Genomic DNA, 25,495 nt, shown 5'->3' with positions numbered 1-25,495 from the left:
TTCAGACCCAACACTTCTTTTTTTCTTTTTTCTTTCTTTTTCACGTCTACTCTAATAATAACCTCTAGTTCTAGCTCAGTTCAGTTCAGCTCATCTTTACGAGTTACCATAACAATACCATCACATCATAAAGAATCTGCATTGAATGTGGAAACAAATCTCATGCGTTATTGTGATTGCGAAATGGCGTCGCGCCTCGCTTAGAATGAGGCGCTTGGCGCTACAAGGCTGAAGGTGTGTGAGGCGGCAGAGCTGTAGCTTGAATTGGTGGCTGTTGCTGTGGTTGGAGAAGAGGATGGGAAACCCTTGTTCAGGGCATAACCTTAACTTTATGCTGGCGATTCAACAATATGCATACGGAGTTTGGTGTTGCCACGATGAATTTGCAGCCTCGCAGTATGCGATTGATGGTCTTAGGTTGTGCCGAGCACTATCTGTCGTGGTATAGGTTCCTAGAGAGCTCAATTGAACTACTACGATATGTTGAGAATCATTGCTAGCGAGAAAGCCTGTACATCTTACACCCGAAGTCGACTGATCAGCGGCTGATTCTTCAACACTAACTCAACAGTCTCTCGACTAACAAACCACTCGATTCCCCAGACATTCACTCCATGGAGCCATCAGCATCAGCATCGCTTAGAACCCAAACCCCGCATGTCGGGGCGAGACCATTCTGTCAGTTGATGATCATGTCCATTTCCAAAAACTCAATCCTCCACCCCAATAACACAACCCTGGTCACTAGCTTGTCGGACCGGTAATGTCACCTAGCGCCAAGTCTTGTTAGCAAAAGCACCGAGATCTGCACCGTTTCTCACGGATACCGGCATCACGATATGGAGACCTCGAAGGTATGAGCAGGGATACTCGACTCATACAATCCTTCATTTTTCGAATCGGCGGTATTATGGAGTCGATTAGTATGTATGTCTCTCCATCCTCCATGTCCATGGGTCTATGACAATCCCCGCGGGGGAGGGGATAATCACCGTTGGACGAATACAATGTCCGTTTTATCACTACGACCTTCCTAGTCTAGTCTCTTTTGTCGGACCGTTGAATGCTTAACACGTCCCGCTAATGTTTGACTGCAACCCCCGAGTTGTATGACTGCATGCTTTTCCATGGGCACCCCATATCATCTCCAACATTTGTGAATTGGCTGTGCCTACTCCGTACGGAGTACTGTCCCTTGGATCACCGATAACGTTGCCCTTCTGTGCTTGTGCGGGGTTGGGCATGTTACCGTAGGATCTGGGGAAGTTCCTCCGCTTACATGAAACGAATCCTTTATTGCAACTTACTAGGCACCTGATGACAAGAAGGGCATTGATTCTCTGGAGTTGATCTATCGGCGTTGATGGACGTTGGAACCCTTCAAGGGGCAAGAGAACTTCCAATAGTAAACTTGGGTGTTGAAAACGAGTCATTAAAGGGTTTTCTAAGTCTATACTAAATTTACCAAAGTAGTATTCATATCAAGAAAAGAGGCCCTAAGTTTTCTTGCCTCCCATTAAAACCTTTGGCGCTTCAGGTACAAAATTATACGTCACTTTCAAATGTGTAATCAACGAAACGGATAGAGTGAACTGCATCGCTTCGTCTCTTCATCGTCTATTTGACTTGTCTATGACTCCCCGAGAAATCTTCTTCCAATGACCTCTTCCGCTGAATGATACACCACATGAATGATAGACTAAAAATCGATATACGCTTTCCTCCCGAGCAAGAACCGACGCCTTGTTTTCGAGCCATGACCTTGGCTTTCAACCCGTTTATTATGTTCCCAAGAACACTCTCAATCAGTAGAGCTCTGCCACCCCCTATGTGGCGTCTGCTAGACCTCTTGAATTGAGACCTTAAGATCCTCGATTTCCCGTTCGTGATAATCCATTTGGTTCTCCATCTCCCTCCTTTGCTTTACCAGGCGTCTAAGAGCTGCTGCATGTTGAGCCATCTTGTCGCATTGGCTAATCTTCGACGTCGCATGTTCAAGCTGCTCTTGAGCGCGTTGCTTATGAAAGTTGGATTGCTCCACTGCCGCCTCACACGATTCTAGGGTTTTGCGTTCGTACGTATCATGGTCCGACTCGCCGATAGTATCCGACCTGGGCTCGTTACCGCAGGATTCATCCTCTCCAACTACGGCAGGCTCTGTATCTTGAGCATCAAGGTCGTCTAACTGGTGGGCTTCTGTGGTTTGAGAACCATGGCCATCACCCTCATCAACCTTCTCTTTAGAAGCCACATCGCTCCCAGGCGATCTATCCTCAACCTTTTTCTGAGCCTGATATCCGCTGCAATTGGCATTGATGGAGCTTGTGTCTTCGGGATTGGAATGCTCTGGCTGATCGGACTCTGCAACTTCAACTTCCTCCTCAACAGATTTGTCGCTCTTGTGAACGGGGTTGTCGACCATGCTCCCGGTTTGAGAATCCTACTCTTCGGCATTGGTAATCTTGTACGTGTTGGGGCTCTCGTTGACCTCGATGATCTCGCTCGGGACCTTCTGTGCCATGTAGCTTCTTACGCTACACCCAGGAGCTGAACCACCAGAAACAGATGTTCGGTGATGAACAAAAGGTACGCCGCACTGGGCAAGGTATGTTTGAATCTGAGAAAAAGCAGCGTAGCTTGTTGGACCTTCAAAGGGTACTATTTGCTCAGTAACGAAACTTTCGATATCTTGTTCTGTAATATGCCCAGATTGCACGCCCTTTCGAATGAAGGCTCTGATGTTCTCATTGAGGTCTTGCTCGGAGCCATCAGATACGGTACTTTTTTTAACGCCAGGAGATATACCGAAGAAGGTGGCGATTCTTTCCATGGCCGCTCGCTCAGAGGCATTTCGTGTCGTGACAAAAGCATCAGAGACGCTTCTTTCTTTATCTTCAAGGGTGATGTTTGCTTGTAGGAGGTGGTAAACCATGTTTCTGTGATATTGAACTGCCAAGGGGATATTTGGAGGTGGTGAGAGAGAATATGGTGGGCAGTCCATGTCAGGAGCTGCTTGGACATCTTCGGTAGTGGTTGGGGTGCCTTTTTGGGAGGCTGCGGCATTCTTGCTGCCCTCTCCTTGCTGCTCGCCATTCTTTGTCTTGGTCTTGTTCTTTTTCTTGTTCTTACCCATATTTTTCGATGTAAGGTATGCAGTATGTAACGAATGTTGTGGATGATGAAGATGAAGATGAATGGAAACGGATGCTGTTGTTCAGTTAGATCGTGCTTGGATGGACTGAGGTATGCTACAACTGGCTCGTAAAGGAAGGAACTGGAAACATGGTTGATATTTAGCAGGGTCAGTCCTTGAGCAAGAACCTCTGCAGCCAGGTCAGCCGCAACCTATGGAAGTCGCTGAAATCCATAACATCAAGATACAGGTAGGTGCTTTCGACCATGACCCTGGGCATGGCAACTTACAATCTTTCATAGCCTTCTCAAAGCTTCGCGGTATCTACGTGAAGTCAATCACTGAGTGAGGTCACCTAGGGGAGGAAATGAAACTCAAGTCCTAAACTATAAACAACCAAAAATATTTAGGTAAATTCTCATAAGCTTAAGGGGCTATTTGATGATTTTATTTTGGTATATATTCCATTATCAGTCTGTTTTCTTGCACCCTATATCGGGTGTCAAGGCGAAAAGCTCCCAGTCGAGTCCCGCCCTGCATTAGCACTCCCGCACCCCTAGCTCCCACTGTAATCCACTGGAGCACTGAGACACCCGCATTTCCCATCAACACGTGTCAAACAACCCGCGATATCTTCATCTTCAACCTCATCACATCCTCCCTCCACCCACAGTCGCACATTTCTCCCCAACCGCCAAAATGTCTCCCTCCTCTGAAAAAGAAAGCCCTCCAGCGTCCTCAATGATCAAAGGCGCTTCCCTCCTAATTATCCTCCAACTCGCCTCCCGCCTCATAACTTTCATTGCCAACCAACTCCTCCTGCGGTATCTCACAGCACCGCTACTAGGCCTATCAACTCAACTCGAGGTATACTACCTCTCAGTTCTCTTCTTCGCACGCGAAAGTCTTCGTGTTGCTATTCAACGACGAGATTCGGGATCGCAGGCTAAAGAGGAGAGTCAAGCTGTGGTGAATCTGGGATATCTCGCTATTGGACTGGGAAGTTTTGTCAGTCTTGGGTTGGGGTGGATGTATCTTGCGTATGCGAATGAGATTACGCTTGCTACGCCGTATTTGTTTGAGTCACTGTATCTCTATGGGTTTGCGGCTATGGTGGAGTTGTTGTCGGAGCCGTGCTTTGTTCTCATGCAGACGAGGCTGCAGTTTGGGACACGAGCTGCTGCTGAGTCGAGTGCTACGTTTTTGAGGTGTATCGTTGTGTTTGGATCTGCTGTTTGGGCATCCAAGCACAATGATATCGGAGTGCTGCCTTTCGCCCTTGGACAGATTACCTATGGTGTCTCACTACTCCTCGTCTACCTCGTCTCAGGATATCGCCTCGCCTCGTCAATCGGCTTCTCACTACTCCCCAAAACCATCGCTTCGAAAGAGAACCGTTTCTGGGCCTCCATGTTCGACCGATCAACGATCGGTCTCGCAGGAAGCATGATGGCCCAGAGCGTGGTCAAGCATCTCCTCACCCAAGGCGACACATTTCTCATCTCCTTTCTCGCATCAGCCAGCGTCCAAGGCGCATATGCTCTCGCAAACAACTACGGAAGTCTTCTTGCCCGTCTTCTCTTCCAGCCTGTTGAAGAAAGTAGCCGAAGTTACTTCTCTCGCTTGCTGTCATCTGTAACACCTGTCAAACAAGGCGGTAAGCCAGTTCAGGAAGTGACAGAAGCAAAGCAGAATCTGCAAACTCTGCTTCGCCTGTACATCCTTTTGACTTCAATCATCATCAGTCTTGGACCTTTTGCTGCTCCGCCTCTTCTGGCTATTGTGGCAGGCAAGCAGTGGGCTGGCTCAGGGGCAGGTGATGTGCTTGCAGCGTACTGTTTCTACATTCCCTTCATGGGTCTTAACGGTCTCACAGAATCATTCGTGGCGTCAGTTGCTACTGAAGCCGAGGTTCACATCCAATCTGTCTGGATGGGTGCATTCTCAGTCATCTTCGCCACATCAGCCTTCCTCTTCATGAGAATCTACCCTCTCGGTGCTATCGGTCTTGTACTAGCCAACATCATCAATATGGGGTGTCGCATCATCTGGAGCGGAGCATTCATCAAGCGCTTCTACAAAAGACACGGAACCGACTTCAAGATCAAATCACTTATTCCCGAGAGCACACTCGGCGTCTCAATCGCTACAGCTATCCTTCTCAAGCAACTGAAAGTCGTAGACAACGCAGATCAACCGATCAAATCTCTCGTCAAGATCGCTGGCTCCGCCATCCCATTATTGCTTCTTATGTACGTCTACCAAATTCCAAAAGCAAACTTTTTGAAAACAACATCTAATCATCGCAGCCTGGTCCTCGAGCGCCATTTTATCCTTGAGTGTCTAAACTCGGTCCGCGGTCGCAAAGCCGCAAAACAATAGTGCTCCCCATAATAGTTGTAATTCTCTTAATCAAATGTGATCTTGGTCGACTTGGCGTTCATGTCGACATCCTTGAAGAAAGCGCCGTACATGTCGTGAGTCTTCTTCTTAACAGTGGTACCGAACTTGAGGAGATCTTCAGGCACGGGCTGGTTGGCACCTCGGAGAATGTTGACGAGCCTGAATGTGTAAGTATGGATCTATCGCAGAGGGTTTGTGAACTTACGAGCCGGAGTGCGACTTGTCCTCGACAGTAAAGAAGGTGATAGCCTCACCAGTCTTACCAGCACGGCCCGTTCGGCCAATGCGGTGGACGTAATCCTCAATGGTCAAGGGGAACTAGACAAATTAGCGAACGTCGGGTGGCGATTTGGATTGGACATACTGTAACATTGATAACGAGCTTAACCTCAGGAATATCAAGACCACGAGCAGCGACATCAGTAGCAACAAGAACAGGAGTAGCTCCAGACTTGAAAGCCTCGAGACTCCTAGTTCGCTGCTCCTGTCGCAGATCACCGTGAATGCCACCAACGCGGATGCCCTTACGGCTCAAGAAGTTCTCAACACGTGTAGCCTCCTTCTTGTACAGGCAGAAGACCAAGATACGGTCGTTCTTCTGCTTACCCTGCTGGTGCTCCTTCAGAAGCTGAAGCAGACGGAACTCCTTCTCTCTGGGCTCAAGAACCTCAACTCGCTGTGTAATTCTTGTGTTGGCTTGCAGCTCAACAGATCCATCGGCTGTTTCCTTACCACCAGATCCAATGGCAATCTTTACGGGGGTAACCATGAAAGAAGAGGCGAGGGCCTGGACGGATTGAGGCCATGTAGCTGTAAACATGAGTGTCTGGCGCTTCTCGCGGGGAAGGCAAGCACCCAAGATCTGCTTAATATCCTCCTCGAAACCCTTGTCAAGCATACGATCAGCCTCGTCGAGAACGGCGAAAGTAACTTGGCTAAGATCAACAGTTCCATCAGACATGAAGTCCTTAAGACGACCGGGGGTAGCGACAATAATGTCAGCGCCACATCGGAGAAGGTTTCGCTGATCATCCTTGGAAGCACCACCGTACAGACACACACACTTTAACTTGTTCAGCGCAGCCACGGAAGCCATCTGCTCATAGGTCTGCATGGCAAGTTCTCGTGTAGGCGAAACAATAACGGCCTTGGTGCCCTTGTACTTGATATCAGAAACAGCCTCAACACAGGGAAGAGCGAAAGCCATGGTCTTTCCGGATCCTGTCTCAGCGACACCGATAACATCGCGGCCAGAGAGCGTGAAGGGCCATGAGGCGGACTGAATAGGCGTAGGAGCCTTGTAGTTGGCGAATGGCGAGGGCTTCTTCTCAAGGAGGTTTGTAGCGGGAAGTTGGTGGAATTCCAAAACGGGGCGAAGAGTGACGGTCTCGGTCTTGGGGTCGGTGATGGTGATCTGGTTCTTGGAGAGGAATTCGTCAATCTCGGCTTGAGGAACGTTGGAGAGGCTCATGGTCTGGACGTAAGCGCTGTCGGAGGAAGCGTCGTCAGAAGACTCATAAGAAACCGGGACCTTCTTCTCCTTCTTAGACTTCTTCTCCTTGGGAGCTTCCTCGGCAGCTTCAGTGGTCTCAGCAGACTCCTCAGCGGCCTTGGCCTTCTTCGCCTTCTTCTTTTCCTTCTTAGCCTTCTTGCGCTCAGCACGCTCAGCCTCAGAATCGCCAGTCTTGTCAGCAGGTGTCTCCTGCTCTTCAGTCTTGCGCTTCTTGTCCTTCTTCTTCTCCTTGCGTTCCTTCTTCAAACGAGCCTTCTCGTCGACGTCGGTGACCTTGGTCTTCTTGGAGGGTCGGTCGACGATGGCGTCCTCGCTGTCAGCGAGGAGATGCTTTGTAGCAGCCATTGTGAAAGATTTTATGTGATATTCGACCTGGGGGAAGTTGTACGAATGGCGGTCGAGGGTATCGCAGAATGGCTGGGAACAAATTGCGACGTAAAAATGGGTGGGATGTTTTACAGAGCGAGCGCAAAAAATCTCTTATCGATAAGACAAATCCGTTCGCCTTCCTGTCCAGACCCACTTTCCGTTGTCCCCGGGAAGGTACGTACTCAAATTCCTTTATCGGAGGACCCTGGATTGAACGATAGGTTTCTTCCAAGTCGCTTCACATTCACTATATCATGCGTTAACAGCATTTCATGTTGTGATATTGAACTAATAGTTGTACAATTACAATGCTTGGTTTTGTAGTCATCGAGCTGGGCTCACAAGCAGTAGGCGACACGTGTGTCCTGCTGTGTCCTCGCTTTTCAACCCTTCAGGTTTAAATATACAACATTTCCAGTCTCATATGCGTAACGATCGTGTATGCTCCCTTTCAAGTCGGTACCCGAATGCTACAGGTGTCATACCTGAAGTGCTGTCACAAGGCCTATCAAAATGCAAACTGCCGTTTGGTTCTGTCAAGTTGGGGATGGAGTTACCTCGATACTAGGCGATGTAACAGAGTTGTAATTGGGTCATTCCTGGTTTTCATTTGATCGCCTTATTTATATGGCATTTTGATTTGTTATATTTATTCCTAGGTAAGTCATGAAGCATTCTTTGTCCTCCTCTTTGCCAAAAGCTTCATAGTCTCTGTTGGACTACTTCATGATCGCCTTGGGCGCCGGTTGTGAGAGTTTGACTAGTATGTCTGTCTCATTCTTTACGCGACTATGCGAGAGTCTTAACCTGGTGCTGAGCTGCGAGATGGTATACAAGTGTACGCCGGACCCCAGTCACCATGGAGGATGAACTGTGTTCCCCATGTTTCGCATCCGTCTTTCGATGGCTCATGAGACTTAACCATGAATACCAGGAGCGAGCCGCTTTGCTCTCTAACGGGCCGTTCTGATGTCTACGGAGTCGGTATTCGAGCCGCCTTTTACGCACAATGGCTTGGCTCTCTTCTCATAGAATACCTCTCTGAGGAGAACCTCGCAGATTTACGGTTTATCAGTATATTTTCTTCAGCAGCCGCGTCTACATCTCTCGCCATTGGAGTAGCTTACAACTCCCTTCAGCCACTCGACATATACTTCTTGCTTCTTCTAGCCATGGGATTCTTTCTATTTCAGATTCCATTATACATCTGGCGTATTCTCACGAGGTGTCAAGCCCACCTTGACCCGTTCCAACTCTCAAAGGAGAGCCATGGACATTTCTACCATCTCATGAGTCTTACGGTACTCTCAGCTAACGTGTCAATTGGAACATGGTACTTCACATCCTTTCTACCGCACCTCGACCGTGATTGCCGTGACGTGATATTTATACTTGGCAAGGTCGGTCTGGAAAGTCAGGGATATATCATAGCTGGCTCGATATTCTTCATTGGGATTCTTGTCGGCATTGGTGGGTTTATCTTTTTGAACGCTTGTTGCACTGTCACCAAGTCGAGTTCGCGACATAGGAGAGCGAGGTGAGATCGTTCCAAGCTACTCAACTGCACGACTGAACATATTCAGGTCGAGAAATATTTGGCGACTCAGAATACTCCGCGCAATATCTGGCTTCATAATCTTTACACTTTTGGTTCTCTCGACCGAACTTCCTATACAGTGGAACCACATCCAAGGCGTTTACGAATTGACTACCGTCGCACAGTTACTGCCCCTTATGCTCACCATTGGAACATTTCTACGATCCTGGGCTATTTATGCCAGCGGAGCTAACGATACGTCGGGAGGACGAAGGCGTCGCAGACCTCCTTCAACTTCCACTTCGTCGACATCAAATTCTACATCGACATCAACCACATCAAGTGGCAATTCGTCCCAAGTCATAGGTTATTATTATACGTACCCTGCTTACCACAATGATGAGGAAGATCCCCAGTACGACTACGATGACTATTATAACGATTACAATGATTATTACAATAACTACTATAACTATTCAAATATAACAGAGAATGATCAAGCCCAGATTCAGTGGCCTCAAGGAGTTCATTTCTCACGTTGGTAAACTGTCAAGAAATAAACCTCTTATCACCACTCATTGCTATAAATCAAGGTGAAGCTCGGTGACTCGGTGAACCCCGCCGCACAGACCCCTGGGACCCCTTCCACCCCGCAACCGCAAGTAAACAAAACCACCAGTTTCCAAACTCAACCCGTCACAACCGCCCGCAGATACCCTTCATTCCAATTGATATCCCAGTAGCGCCGAAAATGTCGTCAAAGGAAGCTTCCAAGAGTAAGGACAAGGATAAGTCCAAGGTCCATAAGCTCTCCCTCAAGGGCAGCGCTCGTCTTGTCGCTGAATTTGTACGTTGAACAAAGCTGATTTCCTACTTGGGCGAGAGTTTGCTAACCGTTGGGTTTACAGTTTCAATATTCTATCCACAGCATTCTGTACGCGAACCTACGCTTTATCGGTCGATGGATCTTGTTAACGATATGATAGCTTCCAACGAGGTGTCTATCCTGCCGAGGACTTTACAGTGTATGTACATTGCGACCGATTCTCTCGAGCATCAACTGACAACCTCCAGCGTCAAGAAATATGGCCTCAACATGCTGGGTAAGCTCATCATCCTTCCCCCCACAACGACCGTTTGCGAATCTTGCGACTAACAAAGTACAGTCTCGGCCGATGATCAAGTAAAAGCCTACATCAAAAAGATCATGTCCCAGCTCGACAAATGGATGGTCGGCGGCAAGATCTCCAAGCTTGTCATCGTCATTACAGATAAAGACACAGGCGAGCACGTCGAGCGCTGGCAATTCGACGTACGTCTTCCATCCTCTCTACCTGTACAAGCTCTCTAACCAAGATAGGTTCAAATCTTCCAACCCGTCAAGAAATCCAAGTCCTCCAAATCCGCCTCCAAAGACCAAGAAAACGCCGCTCCCGCTGGTTCCGCGCCCACAGCCCCCGAAAAGACAGAAACAGAGATCCAGGCCGAAATCGCAGCTATTTTCCGCCAAATCACTGCATCTGTTACGTTCCTACCTCAACTTAGCGGCGATTGCACATTTAACGTCCTCGTTTACGCTGATGCGGATAGTGAGGTCCCTGTTGAGTGGGGTGACTCGGATGCGAAGGAGATTGAGAACGGAGAAAAGGTACAGCTGAGGGGCTTCAGCACGGCGAATCACCGTGTTGATACTTTGGTCAGCTATCGATTTACCGATTAAGCTGGAGGATTTCGAGTGTATAATGGAGGGAAAGAGATGGATAAGTTGCTTTTGGTGGATTTCGGCATAACTCAGGAATGATTTATCTTGAGAGGCGTTACAAGGCGCCGTGGGGACTTGGTTTGTCCATACTCAATATTCAACGGTCATGATGGATTTGTACGATACGTATCAGGATATTTTGTTATCTAATCTTCGCAGACATAATATCCCAGTCACTTCTACATGACGTGTCTCATCTGCTTTTCTAATGCCCGGATACCAAATCATGGCAGCGTGAACCATAGCTGCCATCGCCCCTTCAACCTCGCGCCATTCACCGTCTCATGCAACCAGCCTATCTTCAAATTCAACTGCGCCTCACCCATTGCTATACAGTCGATAGCCTCAACTAGACTCGCTTGAAAAAGTACACATACGCAAACTTGCGCATCTCATCGACATCGTAAGCTTCAACAACCTTCTCATCGTTGAAGAGCACCCAAGTGGGGACATTAGCATCTCCCAAAGCCTTGCGGATGAAGGCAACGTAATGTCTATAAGTAGTTAGCATGTCTCCATGTTTATCTTGTACGAAGAATTCTTACCCAGCATGGATACTTGTGCCCTTGTGGCACACGATTGATCGAAGTTGGAAAGTAGCGGGCAAATCAGCACTTCCAGCAGGTTCCTTAGGAGCAGCTGCTTCGGCGGGAGCATCATCATCAAATGTTCCTTGGTCGTCAGGATGGCTGAACAGCCACTCAACAGCCCGCTCAACATCACCACCTGTCTCCTTCAATGCCTTCTTGGCCTGAGGGGCACCGAAGCCCATAGCTCCGAGCATCTCGATTTTCTCAGGGTCGGCGGTGTTGGCGTCACCACTTTGAGCACCAAGATCAAGTGGCGCATCAATGTCAGGGTCCTCCATGTGTCCGAACAACCATTCCATCGCGGCGTTGGCGTCAGAGTTTCCGGTAGCGTGAAGAGCACGCTCGCAACGGTTGCGAGGGAAGCCCATGGCTTCGAGCTGAGCGAGGGCGGCAGCATCCGGTTCGAAAGCGGGAGCTTTGACCTCAGGCTCGTCTGGCAGTTGTTCCTCTCCGGGCTGCAGTCCCCTGGATAGATATTCGTCCAAGTTGAAGGGCTCGTCCGGTACAAGGACAGGAACATCAACCTTGATAGGAACCCAATTGACCACAGTCATCTTTCGTGCGTTGACAACCAGGGTATCTGGGAATGTCTTGAACAAGGATCGCTTGGTGAAGCCATCCTTGCTTCCGCAAGCAGAGCAAGTCAGCTCAACCTTCTCGGCTCCTGTGAAGTTATCGAGACATTCCTTGAGCGATACAGGCTTGTAAGCATCTGGGCCCTCCGAACCCTCCTCCCGAGGTAGCTTTTCTAGAGGAACGTCGATGAAAATGTTGTCTTGCTCGTTGCTGCTGTACCGCACCTTGTGGCATCCCAAACATTGGAGTCTTTGCTCGAGAACAAATCGGAAGGGTTGTGTAGGGTCCTTTCCATCGGGGTGGGGAGATCGAGTGATGAGCTTGAACAGGTGCTGAAGGAATTCGAGGGCATCCTGCTGTCGCATTGTAGAAAACTCTTCATGTCCTCGGCCGATGAGGTGCTTGAGCATGGCTGGCGCAAGACCCTTCTGGTGTGTGATACCCTCTCCAGCGACACCAGCGTCAGGTTTAGAGTATCGTCCAGACAAAAGTCCATCGGCTGTCTTTCGGAGCTGAGTCTCGATATCAGCAGCTGGTTCGGGAACAATGGGCAGGTCGTCATTGGGTCGGAAATATCTGTCCTGGAATGACGGCATGTCAAACAGGCACTGGATAATACTGGCCAGGTAGCAGCTGTTTCCAAGGTTCTTCAGACCAGTGAGACCGGGTCCGAACAAGGGCTTGAGCTCCTTCCCGTCTTCCGTTGTCATGCTAAAGTCCCACTTGAGATTCTGTTCGATCTGCATCTCAGTCAAGCTCTTTTCCGTCTTCTGGCGCTCCGCCAATACGATGCCCCAGTGGTTCAGGTGTTCGCCCAGATTGTCGTCGACTCGTTCATCATCGCATTTGTAGCAGTAGATATCGGCGGTTCCCTCGGGTGTGATAGATCCAAGCTTCACAGCAACTCCATGACCGGACTCGTTGGCGTGAGCAAGAGCATGCGAATTTCCGTCTACGCCACCCATCTGCTTACGGCCACATCCTAGGTTGCCACACTCAATACACAGCCAAAGGTTCTCTGGTAGGTCGCAAGCGTAGCAATGGCTCAGATCGTTTTGCTCGATCTTCTTAGCAGGCGCTTGCTGTAGCGTCAAGATATGCTCGCAGCTGGTCAGCTCCTGTTCCCATGCCTTAACCTCTTCCTTTCGAGAAAATGTGTTTGCCTTGAGGATACCGTCGACCATAGGTGCGAGCTTGGGATGTGTTCGGTCGAGTTCGGTGTTACAGTCGAGGCACTTGACAGTCAGCGCTGTATCATATCGGTCCTCCTCAGTTTCAGCAGCGATAGCTAGCTTGGACATCTTGGTGGGTGGTTCGTCTCGTTCGACAATCTTTCTTGTGCGGCGGATGTTGAGAGCGAGAGGATGCTGGGTCAGCGCATAGTGAAGTCTATTATGGTTACGGTCGCCAGCGCATCCTCCATTGAAGCACTGAAGGCAGACATCGAGTCCAGCAGGATCATCCTATTCGACTTGGTCAGCAAGCTAAGCTTTAAGGATTTCAATGGCTTGGCGCTCAGCAAGTGGGAGTCTTACGATGGAGTCGAAACATTGAGTACAGTCTTCGCGATAGACGGACTGAGAAGGGTTAGGGGGTGTCAGCCCTACAGTATAGTTAGTCTACAAAGTTCTAACGAGGTCGACCACGAGCTTGTCGCAACTATCATGACTGGTGGTCGATCAAATGGCGGGGTCAATTTTGAAGATTCACGTACCGATCAAGTCGAGATGCTGGCAAGCCATGATGGGCAAAATTTGCTTTTGTTTCCTCTTTTTACAAGTCAAGGTTATCAGGACAAGGAAATGAGAAGATTTAGGTGATATGTGTAGAAGGTTGATGTGGAATCAAGCTCGAGCTGAAATCAGCACCGGAGTTGGAAGCTTCAGGTGCTTTAGTGGCAGGCGGCACACGTCACTGGAGCTTAGGTTGCCTGGGGAAGGCGGCGGGGCATTCCATCAGCCACTCATCACGTTCGTTAGGTGGCGCTGTGGCGTCCTCTCTTTGATGATTCCATTCAAGATCCCGTTCAATACTTGTGATGATTCCACATAGGCAGTTGTAATTGTCTTGGAGTCTTGGCTGATTGGTGTCTGTTGTGATCTTTTGTCTCGGAAAACAGAATTTCAACCGGTCAAAATGCTGCATTCAGTAAAGGTATTTCCCGATTGGTACTAGCTACCTGTCAAGCTTGAAGCGCCTTGCATGTCTCGAAACCTCAACATGGCAGGCAGCCTGACGTTGTACAACATGGTTTCGACTTAGGTGTTAATACTGCAGGTTTTAGGCTTAAGACTGAACATTCCCACCACCTGGGATTGAGGGCAGGGTTTCTAAGGCATGCATTCATTCGTATGGTAACATAGCAAATGGCCTACCCTGAAGTCACTGATTGAGCTACGTCTAACAAGCACCAGGCACAGAATTCACCAATAGTTCGCTTTGTTAACTCTGTATTGCTAAAAGCCATAAGATTGAATTTCATTAGATTCAAGATAACGTGAGATTCGGAGGCTGATGAACACTATATCATCCTATAAAGCGCCCTGCCATTACGGCAAGGGGAGGCAAAATAGCTCACGGTCTCTACCTAGTCTGACTGATAAAAGGACCTGAGTACTGTAGTACCTAATATGGCTTTATTTTCATTCAACCCAATCATTCTTGTCATCTAGCAAGGCTTACCTTGGAGGTCAGAAGTTTTCATTCTCATTGAGGCACGGTTATAACTTCCTCAAAGAAGCAAAAATAGCAGATCTTATTCAGTAAAGACAGGTTCAACAGCTCACTCTTTCCCTCATTGCAAAAGCAGCCACCAGCACAATTGACATATAGCAAGATGTTGAACGTTGGCCTTGCGGTTTCCTAGACCATCAATATTACCTAATCTCGAGTTTAGGGAAGTTATACCAAAGCTTCGTCTTGTTCAAGATTTGGCCCTGTCGTTTCCTTCACATACCACCAGTTTGCAACGACGTGATGTCCTGTTCTGAAAGTGGGAATTGCCAACAGCCGTGGAGCACATAGCCTGCCCATTCATAGAGAGGCGCTTCCTTCATCTCGTCCATCGCATCGGCGGCTAGCTGCATCGCTTTGGCAAGATTCACTATGAGGCTGCCACCGGCTTTTGATGTATTGCCATCCGTGGAAGCGCTCTGTTTAAGAAACGAATCGAAGAACACTTTAGCAAACCTCGACCCGTGTGTGTCTTGAATTCTCCACAAGGTTGACACAGTCGAGCTGGCCCCAGAACACATTAGTGCAGGGACGAGCCCCATGACCTCATCTCCAAGCTGTACATCCATAACACCACCTTGGCACGCTATCATGTTAATGTGTGTGCCTGGAGAGACCTGGATATCGAAGAATTCTCGGGCTGTGACGCTCTCAACCGGGCGTTGCCCCTTGGGTTGCGCACACGACATGGGGAGCTCGACCTTGTGATCCAACGGGTCTTTCGATTCCCAGCCGCAGTGAGTGTGCAGATGAAGCAGACGAGACTGACCAGCCGCGTCCAGAAAGAGCTTCTTGGAGGCGGTCCGGTCGATCATTGGATCCGTGCGGAATCGACGAGCCAGCGTCTGGATACTGGTTCGCCCTGCCTTATGGTACACGGATTCGGATTCCGCGATGCCCGATATGAATCTGGCGTTGATTCGCGCAGGCAATGGTCGTGCCAGATCCGTGGCCGCGAAGCATGAGCGCAGAAGTGACTGGCTGTGTGTATAGACGACGGGATTCCGGTGGATCAGCGCCTCATATCCTTTGATCGCAAGTGCATGGAGCGGAAGCCGGTGGAGAGAAGAGGATGGACACAGGACAATCAGCTCACCGGGCTTGACACGGCGGGCAAGCGGCGCAATGAGGCCACCTAGCATGCTGTCGAATGCTTTTCGTGCCTCTTTCGTGTTGAGATTCTCCTCTGGCATGTCTTCGAACTTTTCTGGGGTAAGATATGTTTTCTGCCAAGCAATCACATCTCCTACTTTCGTAGTCAGCACATCCATGGTTGGTTTTATATTCAAGTTTCGTTTGGATCGCTCCTTAACTGTGAGCAGCAACAGTCTACCGGTGTCGCCGGTGAAATACGGAGGGAGGTAGAACCAGTCAACCAGGACAATAGGTGTACCACTCTGGGCTTTGATCCTGGCCACATCAGACAAGTCGAACGGCTGCGCCTCTCTCAAGTCGAGGAGTTGCCTCATCAAGTCGTGCGTCTCTCTCATGGTTCGACGATGCGTGTCCAGCTGCCGACGCAGATTGAACTTGGCCATCCCCTGAGCCTCCTTGATACGCTGTTCCATCGCCCGCATCTCCTCGTAACCGCGCGCAGCGTCAGGACACGCCTTGATCTTACTCACCAGCTCGGGTGGATCAGAGATACGCACCCCGATGGTCCGCGCCAGTGAGCGTGCTTTGTACTTCTGCACCCACTGCCACACCTTTGTGATAGTCTCATCAGACGGCTCACCTGGGGCTGCGAGGAGCAATTCGATGGCTGTGAGGATTGTGAATGCATTGGCATTGAACGCGGTGATGCTCTGCCGGTGTGTGATGCCTTCTAGACCTGAACTTGAGGAGGCATGAAGCTCGCTCAACGAAAATATTTCATCGGCCTCTTCGGCCTGACTGATTCCCCTGTTGCGGATGTCGTGGACTTCTGCCTCGGCAAAGACCGAGAGAAAAGCACTATCGTTCTCTGCTTTTTTGGGCCCATTATCTACTATTCCACCTCTGGTACTGCTGGAGCTCGCTGCTTGCTGCTCCAATTGCCTTATTCGTCTGATCATGAACATGCAAATTTGCGCTCCAGATCGCTGGTGAAGAGCAACCTGAGCTAGGTCTTTGTTTCGACGATACTCAGCCAGAGCACGGTCGTTGTATGCTTGAGCATTTGATAATCGTTCTCCCGATTCAGCGCTGGTGAAATCCGCCGAGTAATCTAGCGGTGCCATGTATGTGAGTGCCATTTGGCCTAGCCAACTGCCCTTGCTACCTGGAAACTTGTCCCGGATGATCTGGGGGAGGCTTTCTTCGAGCTCGAGTAGACTCTGGAGCTCAGAGAGGCGTAGATCCCAGAGCTTAAGACCAGAAAAGTGCATCTGCCTCCCGAACTTAAGCATGACCAAACAGAACAGTCGACGGTTCTTTTGATGCACAGGGGGTTTACCGAGCCATGCACAGAGACGCATGTACCGTTCTTCTGCGAGCTCATTGATATCGACGGCTTTGGGTAAGACAATAGCTTTCAATGCGGCTTCTGTCATCTCTCTGAACTCTTCAAGGGCAGAGTTCCCAGCGGTGATGTCTTCAAGCAGCCACTTCAGTACCAGCTGAATGGACATTTCTTGCATTTTTGCCTGGTCTCCAATGGCATCGCTCCAGCCCCAATAGAATGTCTCCTCCCCATCATCGTCCTGAACCTGATTCTGGGGATCTGGCTGTACAGAAGAAGTGGTGCTCCTTCTCGTTGGAGCGCGGTAACCCTGTCTCGTATGCATCCAATTTCCTACCGATGGCGAGGATGTCTCCAATCGAATGGCCTCCTCGTCCACCCTGCCAGCCTCATCCAGTCGACGAAGACTTCGCAAGAGTGATGCCTGACTCCTACGGAGCAACGCCCGTACCACTGGGGCGTCGAAATGCTGATACTCCTTAAAGAAGGCATCAACCCAGTCGAGAGCCTTGTCGCGATCAATCAGGCTTGCGAGGGCAACGGAGATGAGGTCAACATGATGGTGCACCAGATCGCAAATGTCCTCCGATACCGTCTGGTCATACGTATCGAGGCGCTTCTGCACATCGAAATACGTGGTTCTGAACAATTCCATTCCAGTGACCTGGTAATATTTCCTGGACAGATCTGCAGCAGCCGCTAAGCAATAGCCAGTCTTCGTGCCGTCAACAGCCTCCATATGAGCGGCCAGCTCCTCTGTTCGCTCTAATTTGTCGATAGGGTCGTCGATGCATGACAGCCTCTCGTACGCCATTGCTTGCATATGCGGTGTGGCCTCCTTGTTTCTGATACCAAAGTCACCGCAGAACCTCTGGAAAGCCGCCGCAGATTTGTCGAATTCCTCAGCGGCGCTTTCTTGCACTTGTAGCTGAATATGTGTGGTCGCCCACTGAAGGCGAACCACCGCCTCGATATAGTCCCGACCCCGACTCAGAGGGATGCTTGCTACAGCCTCCAGAAACTCGTTGACCACAGGGCCTCGGTCTTCTGGTGGCGTACGATTCAGCTCCACGCGGAACAAGGCATTGGCCTCGTTGAACATGCCTCGCTGCGTCAGAGAGCGCCGCAGTAGTTGCAACCCACCCCAAGGCATCTTTTCACCTGAAGCGTCTGTCCTGTCATGTAACGGGATGTGCTCTGCCTCTGGGTTATTATATCCCGAACAGAGCCTGGTGAACAGGCTCGCGATGACATATCGGCGTATGCAGCCTGCCTAAGCACGATGTTAGATCGGTCACCATATCAAGTTTGGGGGTTTTGGGACAGCTGCCGTACCTGAATGTCAGTATAATCCGCTACAGGTACTCCAGCAAGCCAATGCTGTGTCCTTTCAATCTCTATAGCTGACGACGTCACATCACCTTGATGTCTCGTCCCGAGCATGGCCCACGTCAAAAGCATGAGTCGATGTTCAGGTGATTCGAGGCCTTCTTTGGCCTCTCGCAGCTGTAAAAGCTTTGAGTTTAGGATGCGCCATGCCCGACCCCATTTGCCCGCCTCCAACTCGAGGTCAGCGTGCTCAATGGCGACAACCGGAACTGCTGCAAAAGACTTGAGCTCATTGTCAAATATTGCTCTGGCTTCGTTTGTGAGCCCTGAAATTTTGAACCAGATGGCACGCTCGAGCTGTTTAACGGCCTCCAGGGGCAATGAGCTGTACAGAGACGTATGTATCCCCCAGTAGTGAGGAGATATTGACATCTTACTCATTTGTTCCAATGGTACATCCATTTTGAAGTTTTGAGTATTGAATAATAATAGAAACGCTTAAGTTGGATTAGAGCAAGTGAGAACAGTCCCTGAGTGTATGAGATAAGGATAGACATAACACTGAGTATTTGGAAATGTTGTGTCGTTTCTTATAACAAGGCCCTACCAATCTTATCATATTATCCCATCTCTATTGTCTCCCCTCCTCTTTTACTCTTCGGCCTCGCAGCCTCGTCTAACATGCGCTTTTTTCAGCTCGTTTCAGCTCCTTTCGAATTTGGGAGTTGAGGGGAAGTCACAAGGATCCTATTGGACCGTATCAGTCAATAGCGTCCAGTGTGCTGCGCGAGATAAAGCAATAAATGTGGGTGACAAGGATGTCTAGGACGACTTAAATTTCAGACGATGCCTAGCAACAGCTGTTATGCGCCGGTGGCGTGGTGGTCTAGATTCAGGAGCCTGGTTCTAGAGCCCGCAATGAAACGAATGTGTTGCAGTGAGGCTGAGTGCTGACAGTATATAACTTGGTGTATGCGTGTTGATCCCAAACCAGATTCCACGGCTGATGCCATGCGAACGTAAAGACATTTTATGTCCAGTAACACTGTTCAATATACGCTGGCCCTACGTCAAGAACTCCGATCCCACTTATACACAATACGCGCCTCCATTGGTCTTGGTATAATGGCGGAACTGCCCGAAGATTCGAAATCACCAATCCCGTCGTCTGTGTTTGACAGCGACGCTGATGACACCAATTTCATGTCCCCGGTCCTTCTGCCATTGACTGTGTCGATCGATGATGATGACGCGGGACAGCTCTCAGCACCGCAGACAAATACTCCGGCTGAGCTCTCTGAGCCACGACAGATTATATCGTCTGGGGACTCATCCGAACTTCTCCAAGCTGAGCTCCGGAGACCCGTTCTCGCAGGAACCTACTTCAACGAACCTGCGTATCTCGTCCAGTTGCGATTGCACTTGTCACTGTCAAGCGGAAATCGAAGCTGGCTCAGCCGTATACAGACGGTTGACATTCACGTTCTTGTAGAAGATGCACCAAGAGATGACGGACAGAATGTTTCGGATGATTCTGAAGACAGTGATGATGATTACGAGGAGGAGGAATTTCCACACCCGGCAATCGTCAAGGCATTTCCGGGTCCCAGTGGTTGGGAGGGTTCGCCTCAGTCCGCTGAGGTAACAATCACAAACGGAATCGGCATGCAAGTAGGCTATAATCCCGCCTCTATCTCTTACAACATCGGTGAGTCCAGAACCCGGACCAAGACCGGAGCCATCAAGGTCAAGGTGGCACACAAAGGTCCGGGACAGAACAAGTTGCATGTCCGGGTCGAAGAGAGCTCCGTGGACAAGGCCGGCGTTCCGGACTACCTATTAGTACCTTTTATAATCAGACATCGTTCCCGTCGCTTCCGTATGCGTGTTGGCATCCACGCCCGCTTTGGCTTCTGGCGCGGAAAGCTGGCTGAAGTGGTGCCTATTCTTGGCCGTGCTGATGAGCCTTTGTTCTTTGATCCGCGGGTTATGCGTCGGGCTATGGAGAAGGGACGGAGGGGTGTTAACGGGGAGAAGGTCGTTGAGTGGCGTGGTGCGCTGGATGAAGTTGCGCTGCAGGAGTACTCGTCGCTGGTTGATGAGAACACTACTCAGGCGTGAGGTAGTTAATGGCAAGAGTTAATGAGGGAGGCTGGACTCTTAGGTCAAGGTCGAATTTCCGAGGGAATAGCTGCCTTAATCGATGGTTTGTTATGGTTTGCATCGCTCACTGGAATCTTTCAGACCTGAACCCGTGTCTGATTCTGGTCAAAGACTACTTCAGTAATATCACGAAGTTAGAGCTGACACCTGTGTTTGATTTTACACCTGGCCGCCTACAACAAGCACCATATAGTAAAGCCTGCGCGACTGCTATAAGTTCAGACTCTACGGAAGACCCTCTGACCAAGACTTTTTGTAGAGTGTGATGAAGCCCCCCCTGAGCCTCTCACTACATCAAGTTCTTCCTCCGTGTATGCAACACATGTTGGTAGGCATTAATACAATCGAAATTACACTCTCAGCCGCGTTCTATTCCTTAATTGGGAACTTGCTTTGTTTAGTTAAGCTAAAGGACGGAGTCGACAGTCATGTTAAAGGGAGACTCGCCGGTTTCCCAAAAGCTGGAGGACACTTAACAGATGCTATATCTTCAAGTTGGTACCTTATGGAAGTATTGCGCATGCATCCTGCTGTGAAGATAAGTCTTAGTAAGTTTTATCCCTGGAGGCGGAGCAAGGATGTCTTGCCAATTATTTGTCAAGGGCCTAAGTCACGGCAAGGTGCATTTTTCGTGGTTTGGCTCTGACGCAACAGTCCCTGTGTAACACATTGCAACACACATTTTTGGGGATGGCACCGACAATTTCAGAGCCTACAAGATGAGAAATAAACAATAAATCAGTATCTCTTTGTTGATAAGAACGCCCGAATAAAGATCTGTGGCGACTCTGCTAGGTGGTATGGTGAGTTTGGCTCGGCCTCACGATGCAGTCCTGGTCGACATCTGGAGGTGGCGATGCTTCAAATCAATTCCTAAATTATGGGAATTCGGGATTATATGCTACCATACTTACCTTAGTTGTAAAAGGATCTGAAGGCCCATCGGAATCTGGTAAAGGGTCTGGTAGGAACGCCTAACATAGAGCCTGTCATGTTGGCTCGGGATGTCCAAAATACCTCGCCTCTGCAGTGTTTGTGGTTACTTCTTCCTAAGTAACTTAGTTCATTTTATTTGCTCTTCTCCCAATAAGCTGGGATTCCTTGCAGGGAAGCCCAGAAAGCCTTGCCGTCCAATAACAAGTTGCAGCTGAGAGCCTGATCAGGCTGTGCAAAATGTACCATCAACCATCGGTGACCGAGGTTTATGTCACCTTTCCAACTATCTTTCAGCATCATTGGCACTTTGACTACCGAAACTTCCACCAAATGGCAGAGCTTCTGGGCATCGTCGCTGGCGGAGCTGGACTCGCTTCTCTGGCACTCCAGCTGGTCGATGGCGGCCAGAAACTGCGACAACGCTACAAGAACGTCAAAAGCCTCGGAGTCAACATCTCGTGGCTGAGTGAGGATATAGAGCTCATCGGCAAGCAACTCATCCAACTCGAGACCAGCGCAGATGATATTATGCAAGAGCAGCTTGGTCCAATCATGATGGAAAGATGTCGAGATCGGTCTGCCAGAGTGGCAGATCGTTTAGCAAACTTGGCTGGAGACATACCAGCCAACTCGTCCAGAAGACAGATTATACGGACCACATTCAGGTCGGGTCAATGGAAGGGTGAGCTTGACGAACTTCAGGCCCTTGTCACTGGTCTCAAGCAGGACATATCACAGTACACTATTCCTCCACTTATCCGCAGTGAGCAGTAAAACTAACTATCAAACCTACAGACTATACATTATTCAGCAACACTTATTCTTGCGGAATAGTCGGAATTCGTTGGTCACAGTGGACAGTGCATCCTCCATGACCTCAATCATTAGTCTGCCAACAGAAATTGCTCCTCACGATAATAGTCCAGGCACTACTACGACTTATCAACATGGAATCATTCAGTGTTCGTCATGTAGCTGTCGTTGCTCATGCCATAAGAAGCGCACAATAAGTGGCACCTTCTGGCGTCTGCAATACTCCCCACTGGCTGAGATATTCCAAGCCTGCGATAATCCGGCCTGTTCTGTGAGGCGTTACCGTTTTGATCTTCGGCTGGCGTTGTATCGCTACGGGATCCCATTGAAAGCAACTCTTGGATTTGATCTGACTACTGAGCCAGGGCGATACTCTCTTCAGCCTTGCCTACAGATTGAAACTGTCGTCGATTTCAATGCCCTGGGATTCGTGATTATGGAACAGCTCGCCTTGGAGGAAATAGGCTGGGCAACAGCAGAGAACATGTTTAAAGATCTTTACAAGTCTTGTCCTGGGTTTGTCAACCAGATTGATCCTTTAGGTCGTGGCTATCTTGAGGATGGTCTTCCCTGCCCACACAAGATTGACGCATTACTGACGAGAGCTATAGGTAGCCGCTCGTGATTTTAGTTTATATACTCATTGCAATGATGAAAGCTCCAAAACTATCACGAACCTGATCCAGCTTTTCGTTTCATCGTTCCGTACCAAAGAAACATCTCACAGCGCCGGGTTGGTCTCCCCCCCTCACTGCTATCCCGGTACGCGGCCGTTGACATGTAGCAGTCTCTTACGGCAACTACTGTATTTGATGGAACTGGGGCATGTGGGTTCTGTTGGCTCTCTCGCTGCTCTTGGATGCGATTTCAAGAACGTGGTGCCCACTTTGTCCTCTTGGCCAGCGCCCTTCCATTACCAAGATGACCCTTTCCATTTTCAGCGTTTGAAAACACTTATCGGAATGAGTACGGGTGAGTCTGGCATACAGTTTTAAGATTCGGTCAGTCTAATAAGAGCTTGTCCAAGATTTTGGAGATAGTCCTCCGCTTCACGCCTCAATATTGTTTGACTCTAATGAAAGTTTTATGCTTTGTCTTGATAGAAATACACAACCATTCGATACAACTGTTAACCTCTTGGGTCAATCGGCACTTCACATGGCCGTACAACAGCCTTCGCGCGTGGCTCAACTCCTAGCTGCTGGGCATCACGTTGATCAGAGCGATAAGTACGGCGGGACCCCTTTATTGTATGCAGCAGCGATGGATATTCCAGACACAGTTATGATGCTTGTCGAGAATGGTGCCAACTTACTTAGCTCTCTAAGTAATTGCGATCCTATTATCTGTATAGTTGCTAGACAGCAGAATTGGACTTTGGTATGGCGCATCATCGATTTTGCAGCAGCATCCCATCCCTATCTTGTCCCTCAACTAATCAAAGACCTGTTGGTATGGACTCCCGAAGAAGTATACCACGCCGCACATCATTCTAAGGGCCAAGATGGTTGTGAAGACTTCTGGTCCCGAGTCATCTCCAAACTTGGTAGCCCTAACTTCTCCTTCCAGGATGGCAAGACCTTGATGCATATGACCCGTGGTGTCAGATCGGCGAGAGCGTTGATAAAATCGGGCTTCAACAAATTCAAGCAGAGGAAAGGAGATTTACTTGAGCACATCGCTTCGTTGCATGATCCGCCGTTGTTCCGGTTTGCTGTCGCGAATGGTGGCGACGCACATTTGCACAGTAGCTGGGGTTGGCATATCCTTGACATGCTGCTCCGAGATCTTGCAAGAAGTGACTGGGACAACCTCCCAAAGGTCTTGGAGATTTTACAGGGCCTCCTCGATAATGGAGTCCAAGTCTCATCCCGAGATGAGTGGGTTTGCAATTGTTTGACTGGTGGGTGCGTTCCGGGTTCGAAATGGTTTTCAATTAGACCAAATCTACGGCTGTTTGCGTGGCTTGGTATACTAGAAAAGCAGAGAAATATGCAAGAGGCTAGGAATGTTTCCCTCGCCCTTCTGCGACGAATGTCCTTTGATCAAGCTGATCTACATCACACATACGACACAATAAGCCACTCTGACTTGGTCTCTGATGTCGACAACAACCGCTTCTGGGATATTTCTGAGCAAATTAGTATTGATGAACTCAAACAAAAGATGGAAGATCTGGCTACGAAGACGTACTCGGAGTTGAAGATCGAGGTCATGGTCCGTCTTCGGGGTAGGTGGAGGAAAGCATGTGCGGCACAACGGCCTCCCAAGTTGGCACGTAGCCGGATACAAGTATTCCTAAGGGGTATGGCGAATGACTTGAAAGAATTGTTGAAGGTAATTCGGGTAGGTTTCCTTTGCCGCTAAACCTTCCGAGCCTCAAGCGTTGTTCTGACGGAGCGATAGACCTCGAAACATCCCAAGATTCCAGAACCATTCTCAAGCTCTTGGGATCGCATAGTTCAGAAGAAAATGGAATCTAATCGTTGGAGGTTGGATTATGATCTCGAACTAGCGGTGGTCGAGTTTGGGGTTGGTCTGTATCGATGTGGAGGTGATCAGTTCGAGAGCTGGGTTCCACTACTGACCCAGCTTACAGACGTCCTGCTTGCCGAAGAGGAGTCAGGAGCATTGGAATCTTGATCATCCTAGTCACGCCGGTTGGGAATGTTTTGAACCAAATGTATTTATTACTGGCTAATGGGAGAAGTGATAGGGCATATCAAATTGCGAATATTGATGATTTTACAACGCCTAGAAGTTCCATCTCACAGCATCCGTCGGCGTTAACTTACAAGAGACCATTCTCTCTGTTAATTATGTCGCTCCGTGTAGACGGCTAGTCGTAGTGATGCTTGCCACACCATCTTTGCACTGGTAAAGCTTGATTTGAAATAACACAGGTAACACAACATATACATAGAGGAGTCTCCGTTTAGTAGGAGAGAATGGCTGGTGAAATAGAGCCTATACTAGAGAATGCATTACTTCTATAACAATACGTAGAGTATTCTAAATTTTATATACTTATATAAATCCTCGTTGTAGTTGGATGAATGACTTGGCAGCTTCTATGCCAGTCGAAGCCGGGTCGTCAGAGGATTGCCCTGAGGTTTGGTCAGGGTCCGATACTTGGAGACTTCAATCACAGCACAGAATCATCACGAAATGTCTGTAGTGTCTAAGGATATGCCACAT

The 25,495-nt window shown here is 49.1% G+C and overlaps 9 protein-coding genes across 9 annotated transcripts; 5 read left to right on the top strand and 4 right to left on the bottom strand.

The window, feature by feature from the left end:
* Window positions 1-1,840: 1,840 nt before the first annotated feature.
* Window positions 1,841-3,133, bottom strand: FOBCDRAFT_319998 (uncharacterized protein; the record flags this gene model as incomplete). Its single annotated transcript, XM_059612034.1, has 2 exons — window positions 1,841-2,423; window positions 2,469-3,133. The coding sequence occupies 2 exons, from the start codon at window positions 3,131-3,133 to the stop codon at window positions 1,841-1,843; spliced, it is 1,248 nt and encodes a 415-aa protein (XP_059464995.1).
* A 699-nt stretch (window positions 3,134-3,832) lies between these two features.
* Window positions 3,833-5,706, top strand: FOBCDRAFT_293856 (Rft protein-domain-containing protein; the record flags this gene model as incomplete). Its single annotated transcript, XM_054704750.2, has 1 exon — window positions 3,833-5,706. The coding sequence occupies one exon, from the start codon at window positions 3,833-3,835 to the stop codon at window positions 5,513-5,515; it is 1,683 nt and encodes a 560-aa protein (XP_054560725.1). The 3' UTR covers window positions 5,516-5,706.
* FOBCDRAFT_38568 (P-loop containing nucleoside triphosphate hydrolase protein) lies at window positions 5,215-7,471 on the bottom strand. The gene is made up of 3 exons (XM_031185135.3): window positions 5,901-7,471; window positions 5,742-5,854; window positions 5,215-5,695 (listed from the first exon to the last, which is right to left on the bottom strand). Exons 1-3 carry the CDS (start codon window positions 7,392-7,394, stop codon window positions 5,542-5,544), a joined length of 1,761 nt encoding a protein of 586 aa, XP_031040777.1. The 5' UTR covers window positions 7,395-7,471; the 3' UTR covers window positions 5,215-5,541.
* An 870-nt stretch (window positions 7,472-8,341) lies between these two features.
* Window positions 8,342-9,500, top strand: FOBCDRAFT_274679 (uncharacterized protein; the record flags this gene model as incomplete). The annotated part of the gene is made up of 2 exons (XM_059611491.1): window positions 8,342-8,955; window positions 9,002-9,500. 2 exons carry the CDS (start codon window positions 8,342-8,344, stop codon window positions 9,498-9,500), a joined length of 1,113 nt encoding a protein of 370 aa, XP_059467252.1.
* A 138-nt stretch (window positions 9,501-9,638) lies between these two features.
* FOBCDRAFT_224578 (DNA-binding protein) lies at window positions 9,639-10,888 on the top strand. Its single transcript, XM_031185133.3, has 6 exons — window positions 9,639-9,802; window positions 9,864-9,889; window positions 9,942-9,980; window positions 10,030-10,058; window positions 10,122-10,267; window positions 10,316-10,888. Exons 1-6 carry the CDS (start codon window positions 9,707-9,709, stop codon window positions 10,673-10,675), a joined length of 696 nt encoding a protein of 231 aa, XP_031040775.3. The 5' UTR covers window positions 9,639-9,706; the 3' UTR covers window positions 10,676-10,888.
* On the bottom strand, window positions 10,889-13,796 carry FOBCDRAFT_224577 (uncharacterized protein). Its single transcript, XM_031185131.3, has 4 exons — window positions 13,598-13,796; window positions 13,419-13,486; window positions 11,263-13,346; window positions 10,889-11,211 (listed from the first exon to the last, which is right to left on the bottom strand). Exons 1-4 carry the CDS (start codon window positions 13,623-13,625, stop codon window positions 11,067-11,069), a joined length of 2,325 nt encoding a protein of 774 aa, XP_031040773.2. The 5' UTR covers window positions 13,626-13,796; the 3' UTR covers window positions 10,889-11,066.
* A 711-nt stretch (window positions 13,797-14,507) lies between these two features.
* Window positions 14,508-18,847, bottom strand: FOBCDRAFT_261334 (CHAT domain-containing protein; the record flags this gene model as incomplete). Its single annotated transcript, XM_031185128.3, has 2 exons — window positions 14,508-18,329; window positions 18,392-18,847. 2 exons carry the CDS (start codon window positions 18,845-18,847, stop codon window positions 14,832-14,834), a joined length of 3,954 nt encoding a protein of 1,317 aa, XP_031040770.3. The 3' UTR covers window positions 14,508-14,831.
* A 516-nt stretch (window positions 18,848-19,363) lies between these two features.
* On the top strand, window positions 19,364-20,751 carry FOBCDRAFT_224571 (uncharacterized protein). Its single transcript, XM_031185127.3, has one exon. It carries the CDS (start codon window positions 19,418-19,420, stop codon window positions 20,504-20,506), a length of 1,089 nt encoding a protein of 362 aa, XP_031040769.3. The 5' UTR covers window positions 19,364-19,417; the 3' UTR covers window positions 20,507-20,751.
* A 1,063-nt stretch (window positions 20,752-21,814) lies between these two features.
* FOBCDRAFT_240361 (uncharacterized protein) lies at window positions 21,815-24,940 on the top strand (the record flags this gene model as incomplete). Its single annotated transcript, XM_059610289.1, has 7 exons — window positions 21,815-22,069; window positions 22,296-22,860; window positions 22,913-23,269; window positions 23,325-24,204; window positions 24,379-24,634; window positions 24,704-24,829; window positions 24,860-24,940. 7 exons carry the CDS (start codon window positions 21,815-21,817, stop codon window positions 24,938-24,940), a joined length of 2,520 nt encoding a protein of 839 aa, XP_059467251.1.
* Between the last annotated feature and the right edge of the window lie 555 nt (window positions 24,941-25,495).

Source organism: Fusarium oxysporum, chromosome V (assembly GCF_013085055.1).
Source record: "Fusarium oxysporum Fo47 chromosome V, complete sequence".
Taxonomy (NCBI): Eukaryota; Fungi; Ascomycota; class Sordariomycetes; order Hypocreales; family Nectriaceae; genus Fusarium; species Fusarium oxysporum.
Note: the sequence above shows the minus strand (reverse complement) of the source record. Positions and strands in the feature narration are given on the sequence as shown.